Raw genomic sequence first — 16933 nt, 5'->3', positions numbered from 1 at the left:
AGCACTGGCTTTTTATTGCTAACAATATTTCATGACATGGATACCCACATTTTATTTTTCCATTCACTAATTAGTGCACTGATTAACATTTCGCATAGTGTATTCACATTTATTTTTATGGACAGGACGTTTGTGAAACCATACCTTCCACATAAAGGGTGGCTGTTGATGTAGCTTTTCCAGCCACAAAGGTGTACTCAGCTGCATCCCCAAAGTGCACGTTCCTGATGTTCAGTGAGTGCGTGAGCTTTTTGGTTCTCATCTGGCACCTGTCAGTTGATTTGATTTCCACACCATTCTTTAACCATTTGTATGAGATGCCTTCATAGTTCACGGTTACCTCAAAGGTAATGGTGTCTTTTTCTTCAGCATTGATGTCTTTCAGCATGGATGTAATCATGATTGCTGCAAAGGGGAAGAAAATACACCCAAGGAGACTTTGTGTCAGCATGATGTGAGTTACAACAAGCACAGAGTGAAAACTAGGGATGTGTTTAGTATGTCTGCTAAGGTGATTGTAGTTCAGGGATATGAGCTGTGAGAGCTTCCAGGTACCCCTCTACAACAGAACAAGGCCAAGCAGAAAGAGCTAGTGATAGACACTAGAGCATCTTTGTAGGTAGCCTTTCCAGGCTACTCTAATCAGAAAATTTTAAACAGATAGAGATACTAGTGCCTAAGTGTGCACACATAGTAGATGTGTCAATCAAGGATTTTTGAGTGGGTTAACTGGTTAGGAAGGAAAGGTGTAGAATACGGAATACCCAGCAGTTTCCCGAATATTTTATACAGCTTTTTTGCCTGTGTACTTACGGGTCACTTTCAGGGTGGCGCTGACTTGGTCATTGCCGCAGACAAATGTGTATTCTGCGGAGTCCTCTGTGCTGGTGTTCATGATGATCAGCTGGTGGAGTTTCCCTTGCACGACTATCTTGAACTTCTCACTCATCTCAATCTCCACGCCATTCTTCAGCCACATGGAAGGGACATTGAAGTGGGACACCTCACACTCAAAGGAGGCATTTTTCGTCTCAGGTACCTCAATGTTTTTCATGGTTTTTGTAATATGCAATGCTTGGGAAAACCAAAGAGTATTTCAGTTAGTATATATTATTTTTTTAAAAAGCGGGTGAAACCAACCAACCAAAAAATGAACACATGCGGATCATCTAGGGAAACGCCATAGAGGGCTGTCTCATACTTACTCTCCACGAAAAGTTTAGCTTTGCATTCCAATTGCCCCACCACCGCTGTATATTCCCCAGCATCCGAGGGGGAAATATGCTGCAGCATCAGTTTGTGGACCTTCCTTTCTGAGACCAGTCTGTGTTTGTCACTTGGCTTAATCTCCACATTCTTGTGGAACCATTTTACTGGAACCGTGTCATGGGAAACACTAACTTCGAAGGCAACGGTGGCATTTTCCAAGGCGGTCACATCTTTTGGCTTTTTAATGATCTTGACAGCTAATGAGGAAAGTTGAAACAATTCAGGGATATGGGTTAACTTAGCGGTAACCATTAACCGGCTACTTGTAAAGTGTTTCTGAATCAACTTACTCTCAACGTGCAGTCTGGCACTGGCTCCTAGCTTTCCAAGCTTGAAGCCATACACGGATTCATCCACAACAGCACAGTTTTTAATCCTCAGAGTGTAAACTGTTCCTTTGACCGAGATGTCATACTTGTCATTGGATCGTAGCACAACCCCATTTTTGATCCATTGGACACCCTTTACGTTAGGGTGTGTGAGTTCCACAGTGAAAACGGCATCCTGTGTCTCTGTCACCGTGAGGTTCTTCAGAGTCTTCTTAATTTTGACAGCTGGAGACAAATTTATGATTGATTTAGGAAATAAAGATGGTATCATCAAGTAAAAGAATTCCTGGAATGAGATCATTACCTGGTCATCTTGCAAAAGAACGGTTATCAAAACTTTTGTGGTTTATGCAGCACCTCTATTTTAAAAGATACCTTGAGATTATTTACGAAAACCTGGAATCCAGTTTAAAATGTACACTGTGCAATGATTTTTCTACACTTGAATGAGATGAAGTTTGCACAGCTGTATACTAATAGCTTAATAGACTGGAGAAGAACGAAAGAAGGGTGGAGAATGAGAGCATCTCATCAAGCTGTTCCTCCAAGCTGGAACCTAAGAAATGGCTTCTGCACAGAAACACATCTTATAAGCAATTTTGTGCCCTGTGTATATGGCTTAGAAAGTTTGGAGAGTTTATAATGATTTTATGAAATCATGATTCATGACATCCAAAATAATTATACCATTGACTTTTAAAACGAGAGCCATCAAGGGGCGCCTGGGTGGCTCAGTCGGTTAAGCAGCTGACTTCGGCTCAGGTCATGATCTCACGGTCCGTGAGTTTGAGCCCCGCGTCAGGCTCTGTGCTGACAGCTCAGAGCCTGGAGCCTGTTTCAGATTCTGTGTCTCCCTCTCTCTGACCCTCCCCTGTTCATGCTTTGTCTCTCTCTGTCTCAAAAATAAATAAACGTTAAAAAAATTAAAAAAAAAAAAAAAACAAAAAAAAAACAAAAAAAAAGAGAGCCATCAAGAAGGTAATATAATGTGGAATGGATAAATCTGTTATTATATCACTAACCTTCAACTTTGAGTTTGGCAGATGTTTTGGAGGTGGCCACCTTGTAGGTATATTCTCCCATGTCATCTAATTTGGTGGCAGCAATGATCAGTCTCCTTTTGTGGTCATCAGATTCACTTCTGATGTTGTTACTCAGCGGTAGGTGTTTGCCATCCTTCAGCCATTCTCCTTCAGCATCTGGGTTGGCAACTTCACATTCAAACACAGCTTCCTGTGATTCAGCCACAGTCTGATCGGTGAGTGGCTTGGAGATGGCCCCCCCTTTGGAACAAGAGAAGTATAAGTGTGAGTCCTTTAAAAAAATATTTATACAAAAAGGAAATCTTTGCACAATTAAATATAAAATATCAAATTTTAAAACATGATTTTGAATATAATGAACTGTTGAATAGAATTATCATTGCCCATATTGAGAAGATATCACAGAAACCCCTATTCTAAGTTTGCATGACTGATAAGGAAAATACTGGAACCAGGAAGGTTTTGCAAAGGGAAAGCAACCGGTAAATTACTACTGAATTCTAAGAACCATACCACATGGATGGCCTGTAACTCAATTCCTTCTTCAAAAGCATTCTACCTAGTCTTCTAAGGATTGTTTCCTGCAAATGTGTCTAATATTTGATTGGGAAAAGATGTGCTAAACAAAATATACAGTCATCAATGTTTCTGTAAGATAAGAGATTCTTATGTACTAAAAAATCACTATTTTAACAACTGTCATCTCTTTTATGAAGCTTCCCCCTTTGTCTCCATGGCCATCATTCACTGGCAGAAAAAATTGCTCCTTCAGCAAGTTAGTTACTGATGTATCTGTCCCTCTCTAAAAATTGTGAATTCCTCAAGAAAAAATATCATGCCTCATTTGTTTTTGTGTCCTGTGCTTCTAGCAGTCCTTGCCTATGGTAGAGCCTTAAAAAATGTTGAGTGAAATAATATAAGGGCTCATAGTTTTTTCTTGTTTGCACACATTTAAAAACATGCAATTTATATTACACATGTCAGAGTGCAGGATCCAAAATTTTGTTTCAGAAGTGTTTTTCATAGTCAAATATCTGCAGAAATATTATAATGTAATAAAGCATAATCTAGGTAACTCATACGAAGTGGGACACACAATTCCCATGTGGACTACACAATTTAATCTCGATGTCATATCTCAACTCCTCAGTAATTAAATTGTAATAAACCAAGCAAATTAATGATGACTTCTAGTTTTTTCTTAGCAATTGATTTATGCTTTTGGTTCTCCATTTTGAAACTAGGGATTTCTGCTGAATGAGAATGGTCTACTTCATGTCACAAGAAAGAGATATACAGATACATTGAGTTATATTTTAAAATTTTCACTGGGTTCATAAAACAAGTATGAAGGGAACAAAAGAAACAAAAGTTGAAGAAACAAGAATGATTAAAAAAAAAGAAATACACCTTTAGAGTAGGAAAGTTTAAATAAAGCTCAGTTCAACAAATGTTTATCGATCATCTATCACGTGCAATATGTTAGAGAACACAGATGGGAAAGAAGCAAAATTCCAGATTGGAAGAGTTTATACTCTGGTGTGAGAAGAAGAAATGGGCAATGAGAAAAGTATGTGATAAAGGCCATGGAAGAGACACACACAAAACAATCCTGAGGTTGTTGGAGTAAGATCTTACACAAATGAGAAGATTAAGGAAGACTTCACAAAAAGATGGCATTTGAGGTAGGTCTCCCTAGAAGCACATGGTGGGGAAAGTGTTGAGGGGACTCCTGACTTTGAGAACAGCATAAGCAGAGGCATGGAAGAAGGAACCTGATGGGAATTTGGAAGGAAATGGGCCACAATTTCTTAAATTGAAATAAGTACCCCACATAAGAACTCAGATTGAATGACAAATGTACCAACCTGCCACAGTAAGTTTTCCAGATGTCATATTTTCTCCAGCAAAAAATGTATATTTTCCTTCATCATCTTTCATCATATTTAGAACTGTCAGCTTATATATTTTTCCATGAGCTTCAATTTTATATTTGGAACTGGGTGTGATTTCTTTGTCCTTAAAATTCCACAAAACATCAATTCCTGAGTGGGATAGCTCAACTTCTAAGACCACATTTTGGGTTTCTGTACAGGTAAGGTCACGAAGACCTCTGATAATTTTAATTTCTGGGGAAAAAGAAAATAAACACTTGGTTAATATTACACTGGGAAAATAGAATGCTTAAAACTATAATAAGTTAAATGGAAGAATCCTTACTTTCCACAGAAAGATCACAGCTAGTTTCGACTCTGCCAACCATCAGCTTGTAAGGTCCTTCATCTGAGGCGTGGGTCCGGTTAATCACTAGTCGCTGCTTAGTGCCTTTGACGATGGCTTGTACACGATCATCAGGCTTGATTTGTTCATCATTTAAGTACCATTTAACAGAAGTCACATCAGGGACTGAGACCTTGCATTCGAGCACAGCCTTGGTACCCTCAATCACATTAACATCCTTCAGAGGTGTTATCACTTCAACACCTGCAAAACCACACAGACACAGACACACACACACATTTATTAATGTGAATTTTGTTTTAAATGCCTGCTAATTAAAGTTTTCTACCTCACTTAAAAATATACACATAAAAATATGTAAGTTGCACTCACTGTAGACAGAGACACGCCCACTGGTTGATAGTCCAAGGGATGGAATGGTGAAGGAGTAATTTCCAGCATCCTCTTTAGTCATGTCTTCAATAAGCAGCATATGTGACTGTTTGTCTATCACAATGTGAACTCTGTCACTGGGCTGTACTTCTTGGCCATCTTTCATCCAGACACCTTCCACATTCTCTAAGGAGACTTTAACTTCAAGCTGAACAATGTCACCTTCACAGACTTTTTGATCACTAAGTCCTTGTAGAATAGCAATGGGACGGGCTGTGAAATATGGGGAGAAAAGTGAAAGTTATGATCATTTCTTATCAATAAGCCATAATGATATTCCCTTCAGGCCAAAAAGAACAGGCAGACTTACGTTTCATCTTTAGTTTACAGGTTGTCTTTTTCCCATCGACAACAAAGGTGTATTCTCCCTGGTCCTCTTTGGTCACATCCTTAACTGTGAGGTTCTGACGTCCACGGCGAGATGTAATTGTGTATTTACCATTGGATTTCAGCTCCACACCGTTATGATACCATTTGCCTTCTATATTTTCTGGGGATATAATGCACTCTAACTCTCCTGAAAACGATTCCGGAACTTCTATATCCTGAAGTTCCTTCACAAACTCAACAACTGCACCTGAGGCATAAGAAAAAGAGAAGTTAATTTTTCTTGAGAGTTACACATCTAGACTTAGGGTAGAAAAAATTCCTTGTAAGTCTCTTAAATCCCCCCATGCTATCAGGAATATTCTTAATGTGTACCTGCTGATGAACTGAGGAATATATTTTCAATAAAAAAAGTTATTTTATTTAAAAAATTTTTTAAAACAGAATTTTATTTCAATGTAAAAATTTAAAAATAAGGCATCAAAATAACCTTGATTTTTAAAAATCCAAATTGTCATTAACGTGAGAGAAGAATGTCATGTCATGCCATCCAATAATTTTGAAATAAAAATTTTGAAAAAAAAATAAAAATCCAAATTGTCAATAATCTCAATTAGTGGTATACATTCAGGAATCTTGCTATGGAGGTTATATTCAACTCCCACATAGTTCTTTTTATAAAAGGAAAATTGCAAAGCTAATTTAATCACATACTAAGGGTGACTTTAGAACTTAAGTAAATGGCGAAATTATTATTTACTACCTTCGACGATAAGTTTCGCTGTTGTTTTTACATTTTCATCTTCCACAAGTACACAGCTATAGTCTTCAGCATCAGATGTGTCAATCGTCAGTATGGACAGGAAGTGAACCTTTCTGTCAGAGTGCATCCTATATTTATCTCCCGTGTGAACCTCCACACCATCTTTATACCATTTCACTTTGACAAATGGCTCTGAAGTTTCACATTCAAAGGTTGCCATGGTGTCTTTTTCCTTAGCAACAACATCTTGTAATTCCTGTGTGAAAATGATCGATTGCTTGGCTACAAGAAAAGGGGGGGAAAAGACATTATATTAAATTCACAATTTGAATAATGGGAAAATAAAATAAAAAGAAATACACCAATGGATATTCATGGATAAATAGAGACAGATCCATCAAACCAAAGACATCGAAATTACCTTGGACAAGTAAGAATGCATGGCTTGAGGTTTCTCCAGCTATGTTGATGGCTTTCACCATGATGCTGGCAGAATCCTCAGCAGTCACGTCTCTTATGACCAGTTCACAAACATTGTCTTCGGGCCAGTACCAGTAGATTCGGTCAGAGCGTTCGATCTTTACCCCATTTTTGTACCATTCACATTCAGGATCTGGTTTTCCCACCACTCTGACCCGGAAGTGTGCGTCAGATCCTTGGCCCACTGTTTGGCTTTGGATTCTTTCAAAGATTTTAGGAGCTTCCATACTAGGACTTAGTTCAATTTTATCAGGTTTAAAAGTTGGGATAGTGATTTTGCCTTCTTCAGCAAGGGCTTTCTTTTCCTCTTCAGTTAATTCTTTGGTCCAGTGGAGAAGTTCATCTTTTGTCTTTCTTAGGAGTTCTTCATAGGATTCATCCTTCTTACGAGACTTGAGCTCCACAGCAGTAATTGCTTCATAATATCCCTCCTCAGTTCTGCGCTTGAATTTACTGCGCAGCTCTTCTGACTCTTCAGGTACCTTTTCATGGGTAATTCTTTCAGCCCTTTTCAACTTCACAACTTCCTTGGTTTCAGTGGTATCAACAGGTCTATCTACTTTTTGTACTTCAAACTGAAGTTTTCCAGGTTCATGTACATGAAACTCGGGCTTTGGTTCAGGGGCTCGTCTGAGGACAGACCTAAAATCTTCCCTCTGTTGGATCTCAAGTTTCACTTTATGCTCTATCACACCTTCAGGATTTTCTGCAGTAACCTTGACTTCCCCTGTATCGTATGATTTGCAGTCCACGATGTCCAAATAATGAATGCCATCATAACGAACTCTGAACCTTTTGCTTTTGCGAATGAGCTGTCCATTGAGGTACCAGTTGACTTTGGGTTGAGGGTAACCGGTCACTCGGCAACGGAATCTAGCGGTCTCCCCTTCAAGTACTCTTACTGGCTCTGGGAACAAAACAATGTCTGGCTTTTGCTTCTCTTTTTGATCTGTTGTTACACCTGTAAGAGCACCTTCATGAGCCATCCTCTCTAACTCTTCAATTCTTTGTAAGCCTTTCCTCCCCTCAGGCAATTGAGACTCTTCTACAAGACTTTTTTCATCTTTAACAATAAGTGTAGCAGATGTGTGATCTGTTCCATATTTGTTAGTAGCTCTACAAGTAATGATACCACTGTCTCTGGAATATGCAACCCCATAATCAAGGCTGCAATACCCAAACTCATTGATCATACGGAGCCTGTTGGCTGCTTCAAGTGGCTTCCCATCATGGAGCCATTCCACCACCATTGTTGGGTCACCAATTGGTGTTAGCCTACACTCAAAGTGGGCGGGCCCAAAGCGCTTGAGTCTTAAGGAAGTGAGTTTTTTCTTGAAAAATGGTTTCTGTTGTTTCTCTTTATCGTAGAGGTCACCCTCTTCCCATTGCTCTTGACCATATCGCATATGGAGGGGCTCCAGTTCTGGGGCTGCAATCTCTTTTGCTCTATATGTCCCTCGTGGGATGATTAATTTTCTCTCTGGTTCAGGCTCTGCAAACTCAACTTCAACATTTACTTTGCATCTCGTAGTATCTCTACCAGCCTTATTGATAGCAGTTGCAGTATACCAGGCAGAATCTTGGCTGACAGTGGAATCAATTCTGAGGGCAGCTTCTCCCTTTATGCCTTCAATTCTATAAAAAGGGAACAAAAATCAATACAGAAGTAGTTATTGCTTCTTTATTTATTTGGATTTGATAATGAGCTTAGTTTTATTATTTTCAAGCAAACTCACATGATTCTTGGATATTTATGAGGTACAATGATGTCACTGTTTTTCAGCCATACAATGTCAGGGTTGGGATTACCCGTAGCTCTGACTTTCATTTCAAGTCGAGAACCTTCCTTTATATTGACATTTTTTAGTTTTTCCACAAACATTGGTTTTACCTGGTGTTCCACAGCTGGAAGAGAAAGTTTGTGATTCAGAGTGAGTAGGGCTGAAATACCTGTTTATAGCCCAAGTAATAAGGTAGTTTCTTTATTAAGGGCTAATACCTTCCACAGTTAAAATCACTGAAATCGAAGATTTGCCTGCCCTGTTTTGGGCAACCACAGTCCATTCCCCAGAATCACTGGGGGATGCAGGGACAATAATCAGTGATTGGGTACCATCTTCTTTAATGACTACTTTATGGGTATAATCATTGACAATTTGCTGGCCTGTAAAAAATTAAGTAAAAAAGAAAACATAGATTAAAATAGTTCTTTTTAAAAAGTGTTGTACACACATATAAGCTTATTTTTGTGTTTAATGATTTGTAAGTAAAAAATTATCATACTTACCATCATGAAACCAGAAGGTCTCTGGCATAGGTCTACCGACAACCTTTAAGTCAAATCTGGCAGTTTGTCCTTCTAAACATTTGAAAGAAGCAGGCTTTAACACAAAGACTGGCTTATACAGTCTCTCAAGTTGTGACTCATCTGTTTCCTCCAGCCGACGTCCAGGGGACATTCTTGCAGGGGACATCCGTGCAGGTGACATCCTTGCAGGGGACATGCGTGCAGGAGACATGCGTATAGGAGATCTACTCACTGAACGTGGAGAGATGGATCTGAAAAACAAAACAGAATATTTTCATGAGGCACAGAGAAAACAAAGCAAAATAAACAAACCCCCTTCTTAATGTTATTTTAGAATATACTTCATATATTATTAGAAGGCACTTCAAACTCACTGGGATCCAAAACAGAATACATTATTGTTGCCCCCAAATCTATGTTTTCCATATATCCTCAATCCCAGTCAGTATTATTCAACACAGTCAAGTACTCAGCCTTAAAATCTTGGAATAATTCTTAATACAGTCTTTCCATCATCACCTGAATTAGTCACCAAACCCTTCTGATTCAACTGCTAAAACATCTCAATAAATGTTGGTCAGTTAAATAACCCAATGAATAAATTTATAGAAAAAGAGAAATATAATTTTTTATCCAAGGGAAGGGAAAACATAGAAATTATATTTGAAAAAAACCAAAAACCTATTTGCCCATTGCAGCCAGACTGGTTGGATTGAATTTCAAGTGCTGGCACAATCAGGGCTGGTGAACTAAGACAATTTTTATAGGCTCACAAAGATTAAGTGCCCCCACTTCTAAAATAGTAATAAGAATACCTACATTGCAGGGTTGTTGTATAAATTAGAGATAACATATGTAAAATCAGGTATTAAGTAAACCTTTATAGTTTTCATCATATTGGTTCTAGCACCAGCAAATGAATAGCATGCCACACTAATGACAATGCTTTGCTCACCTGGCACAGGGGCAAGAAGTAAAAACTCTTGGCATCATCTGAATTGCGAATGGCAAGTTTTGGTGTTATCTCCACTTTTTTGGCCCCCACACAACAGCAATTTGCTATTGGGATATTTGGTGTTTTAAACAATTTAAACGTTAATCAACCCAAATTGTTCTGAGTCTTACCTTATTCTGCTCACTGATTCTGGCGTAGGTATGTAAGTCGGAGCACTGAGAGGTGCAGCAGGTTCCACATACAATTTCCCTGAGCAAATTGCATTTCCCTTAATATTGCTGGCAAATGCGGTGTAGATGCCTTCATCTTCTGGAAGAACAACAGGTATTCGCAGACTAGCTCTGCCATCTTGCAGAAAGTCCATTTGGTATCTCTCTCCATGTTTGATGCGCTTGCCATCTTTGTACCATGCAATCTGCAAATAATATGCATATTTGAAAAAAATTAGATAAAATAGTTATTGTAGATGATGTATATCTTTATTGTAGTGTAGAGGCATGATGTTTATTTTTTTACCTTGGGTAATGGATAGCCAGACATCTTGCAATGAAAAGTAACACCCATTCCCTCAAGAATTCTATAATTCTTGATTCTTAAATCAAATCCTGCTTCAATAGCTTCAGATTCAGAAATGTCAACTGCCATCTTTTCTTCTCCATCTTCTTCAAGAAGTTCTTCTAATGTAGTCTTTATTATTCTGTATTCAATTTCTTTGATGAGCCTCTCTTCAAAGGAAGAAATATGGAATTCCTATGTAGTAAAAAAGATGACAGTTTGTTAAAAATATATAAATCTTGACAGACAGAAATGCTTTAAGACTATTAGTTTCAGGGGCACCTTGGTCGCTTAGTTGGTTAATCATCCAAATCTTAATTTTGGCTCAGGTCATGATCTCGCAGTTCATGAGATTGAGCCCCATGTGGGACTCTGCGCTGACAGTGCGGAGCCTGCTTGGGATTCTCTCTCTCTCCCTCTCTCTGTGCCCCTTCCCTGCTCATGCACATGCTGTCTTTTAAAATAAGTAAATTAACTTTTTAAAAAAGAGTATTAGTTTCAGAGATAAGGATCCAAGTTTTGGGGGGAAAATCTAGGAAGATTTTTGTTTGTTTTTGTTTTTCAGTGAGAATTATAGGAGTCCCTGTTTTGTTTTCTAATCTGCATTACCATCATCTCTGTCAGTTCATGCTGTGGCATCTTGGGTCAATGACATTCTAAAGGCACAGGTTACTTTGGGAGGCTCATTCTACAAATGAAGGGATTTGGGCAGCAGTGGACCTGGTCATTCTAATATTTATCTTTTCCTGCATATATAGAATCCTTATTTCTAAAGCCACATTATGCAGCAGGTCATGAATGTTAAGGAAACTCATCGGCAGTGAACTTGTAGCTAATAACTATAGCCCAATCCTTACCCCATCACCTGACAATGAAAATATCAAACAAAAAGAGGGGCACCTTGGAAGGAAAGCGTAATTTATGAGATGATTTGCTTGGTCATTATTCTTATACTCACCTGTTCTTCTACGAAAGTTCTGACCATTACAGTATCTTTGGCCATTTTTTTCCTAATTAAGGCCTGTTCTTTTTCATACTCTTTTTCATAATCAGAGTAGAAAAATCCAGGTGCTATTTCTCCAACTTTAGGTTCTTGCACAAATGCAGTCATTTGTGTTTGGTAAAGCATTTCTTGCTGGGACTTCATCAGTGACTCATAATCAGCTAGGAGTTAAAAACAGAAGTTGTTTTAAAGTTTTGACTGAAATTCCAGTATAGTTAACATACAGTGTGATATTACTTTCAGGTGTATACTAAGGTGATTCAACAATTCCTTCTGACATCCAGTGATGGTCAAGACAAGTGCCCTCCTTTATCCCCATCACCTATTCCACCCATCCCCCCAGCCACCTCCCCTTCAGTAACCAGCAGTGTGTTCCACACAGTTAAGAGTCTGTTTCTTGGTTTGTCTCTCTCTCCCTCTCTTTCTCTTTCTCCCCTTTGCTCATTTGTTTTAAGAACATAAGTTAATTTTTAATGTTCTCATGAAAAAGCCTTCATGCCACTTCATTCAGGCAAGCCCTACACTAGAGAAAGTTGATAATCAAAAGCCAGATTTTCTAAATTTTATTCTCAAGGTGCTCAATATCTGTTAGATTGAAATTCAAAAACAAACTTGCCTTGACAAGTCAAAGCAGCCAGTACTGTTGTAGAAAGAATTTTATGTTAGCAGTCAGTTCTTTAGGAACTATCCTGGGGGTCTTCCTAATTTGCCATGTGGCTTTTGGCAATTCATCTATCTTCCTGGGTCTTGAGTGTTCTATCTGCTAAATTAGGATAATATCCTAACTTTCTCTAAGGGGTACTGGGCAGGTCAAATGAGACAAAACATGGGATGGTCGGCTGTAAATGTGAACAATTAAGGGAAAGTAAATGTGACCCACAGATACATTCAGTTTGGCCTGAATGCCATTATGCTTTTTGTCCAATTACTTATGAATCCTGAAAAATCTTGATTTCCAAGTTTTCTTTAAAATACCAGAAACTCTAGGAACATTGAGCCTGGCAGGTATGTGCCTGGTCACAACACAGTGGAGGCAGGGAACGACTGCCCCCTTGAGGCGGGGCATATGCTCTCCAGTTTGCCACTATCTTCCTACCACTCACTGATATTATCTGTCTGGATCTGGAAGGCAGCGAGGTGTGGAGTCTTTGCATCTTCAAAGGCACGATATGCCTAGAAATGAAGGCACCAGATAGAAACTTCGTGCCAGAACCGTGATGTTTAGCACCAGCATGGCTTTTGAGGCCACGTGGTCTAAAACATTTTCTGTATAGCTGAGGCCAAGAGAGGGTAGCGATGGGGACAGAGCCAGAATCAGAACTGGGATATTTTAATAGGTCTTTGATAAACACACAACAGTGCTACTTCCCTGCATTTCCATTCCTATCAGGCACATAGGAAGTACTAAGGGCTGCATTTACCTTCTTCCAGCAGGGAGGCAGAGGCAGAAGTCTCGCCATGCTTATTACGAATAACAATAGTGTATTCTCCAGCATCATCGGCAAAAGTCATTGAAATCACCAGTCTGCACTCTCCAGTTTGTTTGTTGTAACTCACTTTGTATCTTTATGGAAATGAACATACATAAAATTCACTCACAAATAACCCTATGTGAATAAACAAACCCTCATGTGGATCTATGGTATGAAATTCAATGATCTTAAACATGAGACCAAGCTCCATATAGAATATAAGATTGCTGAAAATGCAGGAAAGTGCACGGACATGAGTAATGAGGGACAAACAACTTAAACTTTTCATTTTGAATAAGGCTCATATATTCTTTGAAATAAACGATAGAATATAATACCACTAGAATCAACCACATGGAAAGGGCTTCGGTGTTTATGCAAATGATGAGGTCATTTAAACACTTGGGTATTTCTCTTTGTTCAGTATTTTGCTCCTTGTTTCATGTGAAGATCAAATGAATGATCAAAACAATACATTCCTTTAAATATTTCAATTTTAAGCCTCTGGTATACTATATTTCTTCTTATTAAGACATAAGAGGTACATTTTTAGATGATTTGTCTCAAGCTGTAGAAAATTCAAAGCTAAATTTTACATTCAATTATAACAAATTAGCACAGATTTTCATGTATAACTTTCTTCTTCATTACATGACCCTTGTTCTTTTCTCTTTTAGTGACTTAATTATTATGCATTTCTGCTGAACGCTGTCTTAGATGCTTTCTAGAAGAACACGTGTATGTGTGTAAAAATCCACATTTTCTCTATTTCACTGGCGCTATACATGAATCAAACTAGAGTATAAAGAAATTTATCTTCTATCCACTTTGGTCACACAGCTTTGATCCTCGGTGAGACTGTGCAAAAATTTAAAAATAGCTGAAAACATACCCTAAAGTTTCCATAATAAAAGAGCCTACATTTGGGGGATGGTAGGGTAGGTATATCCCACCTCTCTCTAGGCTTCCTTATACATATCATACAAATCACAGAGAACTCTATCAGTCAGCCATCAACATACCTGTATCCCGTGGTGAGAGGGACACCAGATTTTTTCCAGTAGACGTGGGGCTTTGGATTGCCACCAACCTGACATTCAAACACAACACTCCCACCTTCCACCAGTTTCTGGACCACTGGTTTTGTAATAAAGAAAGGAGCGGCGGGTTCTCCAGGGGCTGCTTGTTCCTCTGTGATGCTGGTATCAGTCATTACCACATCTCTTGACTCTACCAAGCTGGAAAGAGAATTCCCTTAAAATTAGCGTCTGGGCTGTAATTTGCCAATACCAAATCAAAACCATCCTAGAACAAAAGCAGAAGAATGTTTTTACCGTTTCTCTTCCGTGGTAAATTTCTCAGCCACGGTGGTTGTTTCCTTTTCAAACTCTTCTGATGCTGGAAGAAGACAGAAGTCTCTAATTTAAGTCGGACATTTAGTCTGTTTTGTTAGTGACCTCTGGTTAGCATGACAGTTAAGTTGACCCCTTAATCTAGCCCCAGTTCCCACAGAGGACACCATTATAGGGTGTGCAGAAACCGTATTGTGGAAAGAAATGTCGGCTGAGAGTAAAATGGCAGGTACAGACAGATGGTGGGAGTGTGGCCACAAACCTTGCACAGCTAGATAGCAGGATGTGCTGACGGTCCCAGCCTCATTCACAGCACTGCAAGTAAATCGACCGCTGTCTTCCGCAAAGGCTTCTCGGATCATAAGACGAGCGATTCCACTCTGGAAGGTTATCTGGAAATCAATGGAACTTTCTATTTGGTAGTCTTCCCTGTACCATGTCACTTTTGGGGATGGGTATCCAGAGATGTGGCACTCCAAGGTCACGGATTCACCTTCTATAACAGTCACATTTTTTAAGCCCTGAGGAGAGAAGAAAAAGGAAATACTGATAACATGTACATATTCATTAATCATCTCTATAAGTTATAACAAGTGTCAGGGTTTGCACATTCTAATGGCCCTAAAATGTTTTCAAAGGTCAAGACTGTAGAAATATTAGTAAAGAGACTCCCCTGAAAAGTTATTTCCTAACTTGAAATACATGTAAGGTATTTCCAAGTTCATAAGGCAGAACTATATTAACACCATTTAATGGGACAACTCCGTACCCTCTGTCATTCTCACATATTTAAATCCCAACGGGACGTAAAGGCTCAGTGGCAAATGCTGCCCCTTCACCAAGCTTTCCATGCTATCTCCAACTGGAAGTACTCTATTCTTCCTCTGTTGGGGTGCTTATCACCATCTAGATTTTGCCTATTTATGTACATTTTCCTTAATAGTAAGGCTAAAAATTCAAAGAGGGCTGGATTAGTCTTCACATCTCCATAACGCTCCCAGTAATCCCTTAGACCTAATAGAAGCTCAATAAGCCTACAGACTATGTGACCGATCGTTGTCTCACAGAATTCCCCCTTTTCTTGCCAAATAGTGTGCCATCTTAAAATTAGCATTTGTGAACTCACTAATGCCGTTTTCCAGTTGAAGAAACTGATCTTTGCATACATGAAAATATCTGACCAGATATGTGTATGGTCCAACACAATCAATTTCATCACTCACCGAGACCAAAGTTGGTGGAGTAACAGGGATTTCAACAGGTGCAGGTACTCTTGCTGTTTCTGTTACCTACAAATTTTACAAAGGACGTTACAAAAATGCCCGTGGCATAAGGGGCAATCTCATCAACTCTTAACCCATGCAAAATTATAAAAATAATTTGAGGAAAAAGAACTCTGACCCACACCAGACTCAATAAAATTACATTGGAGCACAGTAAAGGAAAGGTAGGATGCCTGGCTGAGTACTACTGTAGCACAAACTGGCCGTGCGTCCGACCCTGCTCAAGAGGAATGGGTCAAGAGATAGTGTGCGATCCAGTGACTGACCTTGGCTTCACGCTCATGCAGTACTTTGAAGCGCTCTTCATGGACTGCGCCACCAGTGATGCTCACCCCTACCTCCTTTTTCACTTCAACGCCAGCTTGACTCTTGTAAGTGTCTGGCGTGTCGGCGAAAGGGAACTGCGGAGAGGGGGTGGGTTCTGCTCTCACTCTCGCCTCGGCAGGCTTCACAGTGGGTGCCTTCACCGACTTGGTGATCTTCTGAGCAGAAGACGTGGCTGACAACTCTTTCTGTAATGTGGCGATAGCGCTACCGGCTATCGATGCCTAAATGGAAAGGGAACAATCTGCGTCATGGTTCAGAAGTACGTGGCTACTATCACTCATCCTGTGGTGGGTAGGAGTCTATGTTCTATATGGTCTGTCTTTCAATGCTCTCATTCTCACTTTTACGGTTAATGGAAAGTCAGTTAGGGATGAGCTGGTTATAAAGCTCATTGTCATTCCTGCCAGTTTATAAAATATGTTTGAAAATATTTTTCTTGGGGCGCCTGGGTGGCTCAGTTGGTTAAGCATCCGACTTCGGCTCAGGTCATGATCTCGCGGTTAGTGAGTTCGAGCCCCGTTTTGGGCTCTGTGCTGACAGCTCAGAGCTTGGATCCTGCTTCAGATTCTGGGTCTCCCTCTCTCTCTCTGCCCCTCCCCCACCCCCCTCATACTCTGTCTCTCTCTCAAAAATAAAATAAACAGTAAAAAAATGGAAAATATTTTTCTTAGAGAGTTGTATTTAGAGCTCCTTATTTTATTCTCTCATCATAAAGGGACAATGGAGCTTCTAAAGTTCAGTGACCAATTTTCACTTAACCATCCTGAAAATACTACAGTGGGAAATTCAGAATC

The 16933-nt window shown here is 39.4% G+C and overlaps 1 protein-coding gene across 2 annotated transcripts in view; it reads right to left on the bottom strand.

The window, feature by feature from the left end:
* The window catches only part of TTN (titin), a 277219-nt gene that overhangs the window by 237779 nt on the left and 22507 nt on the right, over positions 1–16933 (bottom strand). For both annotated transcript variants that reach the window (XM_053907301.1, XM_053907295.1), the window contains exons 16-38: positions 16079–16360; positions 15753–15818; positions 14792–15050; positions 14512–14575; positions 14200–14415; positions 13127–13269; positions 11661–11866; positions 10664–10897; positions 10318–10562; positions 9172–9443; positions 8884–9048; positions 8621–8789; positions 6826–8519; positions 6405–6686; positions 5625–5891; positions 5255–5527; positions 4862–5125; positions 4510–4770; positions 2621–2881; positions 1560–1823; positions 1206–1466; positions 814–1074; positions 145–405 (exon numbers count right to left, since the gene is read on the bottom strand). In XM_053907301.1, coding sequence (XP_053763276.1) covers positions 145–405; positions 814–1074; positions 1206–1466; positions 1560–1823; positions 2621–2881; positions 4510–4770; positions 4862–5125; positions 5255–5527; positions 5625–5891; positions 6405–6686; positions 6826–8519; positions 8621–8789; positions 8884–9048; positions 9172–9443; positions 10318–10562; positions 10664–10897; positions 11661–11866; positions 13127–13269; positions 14200–14415; positions 14512–14575; positions 14792–15050; positions 15753–15818; positions 16079–16360 — 6670 coding nt within the window. The remainder of the gene's footprint in view (positions 1–144; positions 406–813; positions 1075–1205; positions 1467–1559; positions 1824–2620; positions 2882–4509; positions 4771–4861; positions 5126–5254; positions 5528–5624; positions 5892–6404; positions 6687–6825; positions 8520–8620; positions 8790–8883; positions 9049–9171; positions 9444–10317; positions 10563–10663; positions 10898–11660; positions 11867–13126; positions 13270–14199; positions 14416–14511; positions 14576–14791; positions 15051–15752; positions 15819–16078; positions 16361–16933) is intronic.

Source organism: Panthera pardus, unplaced genomic scaffold (genome assembly GCF_024362965.1).
Source record: "Panthera pardus isolate Hobbes unplaced genomic scaffold, ASM2436296v1 HiC_scaffold_10, whole genome shotgun sequence".
Lineage (NCBI taxonomy): Eukaryota > Metazoa > Chordata > Mammalia > Carnivora > Felidae > Panthera > Panthera pardus.
This window is presented reverse-complemented; position numbering and strand designations above follow the sequence as displayed.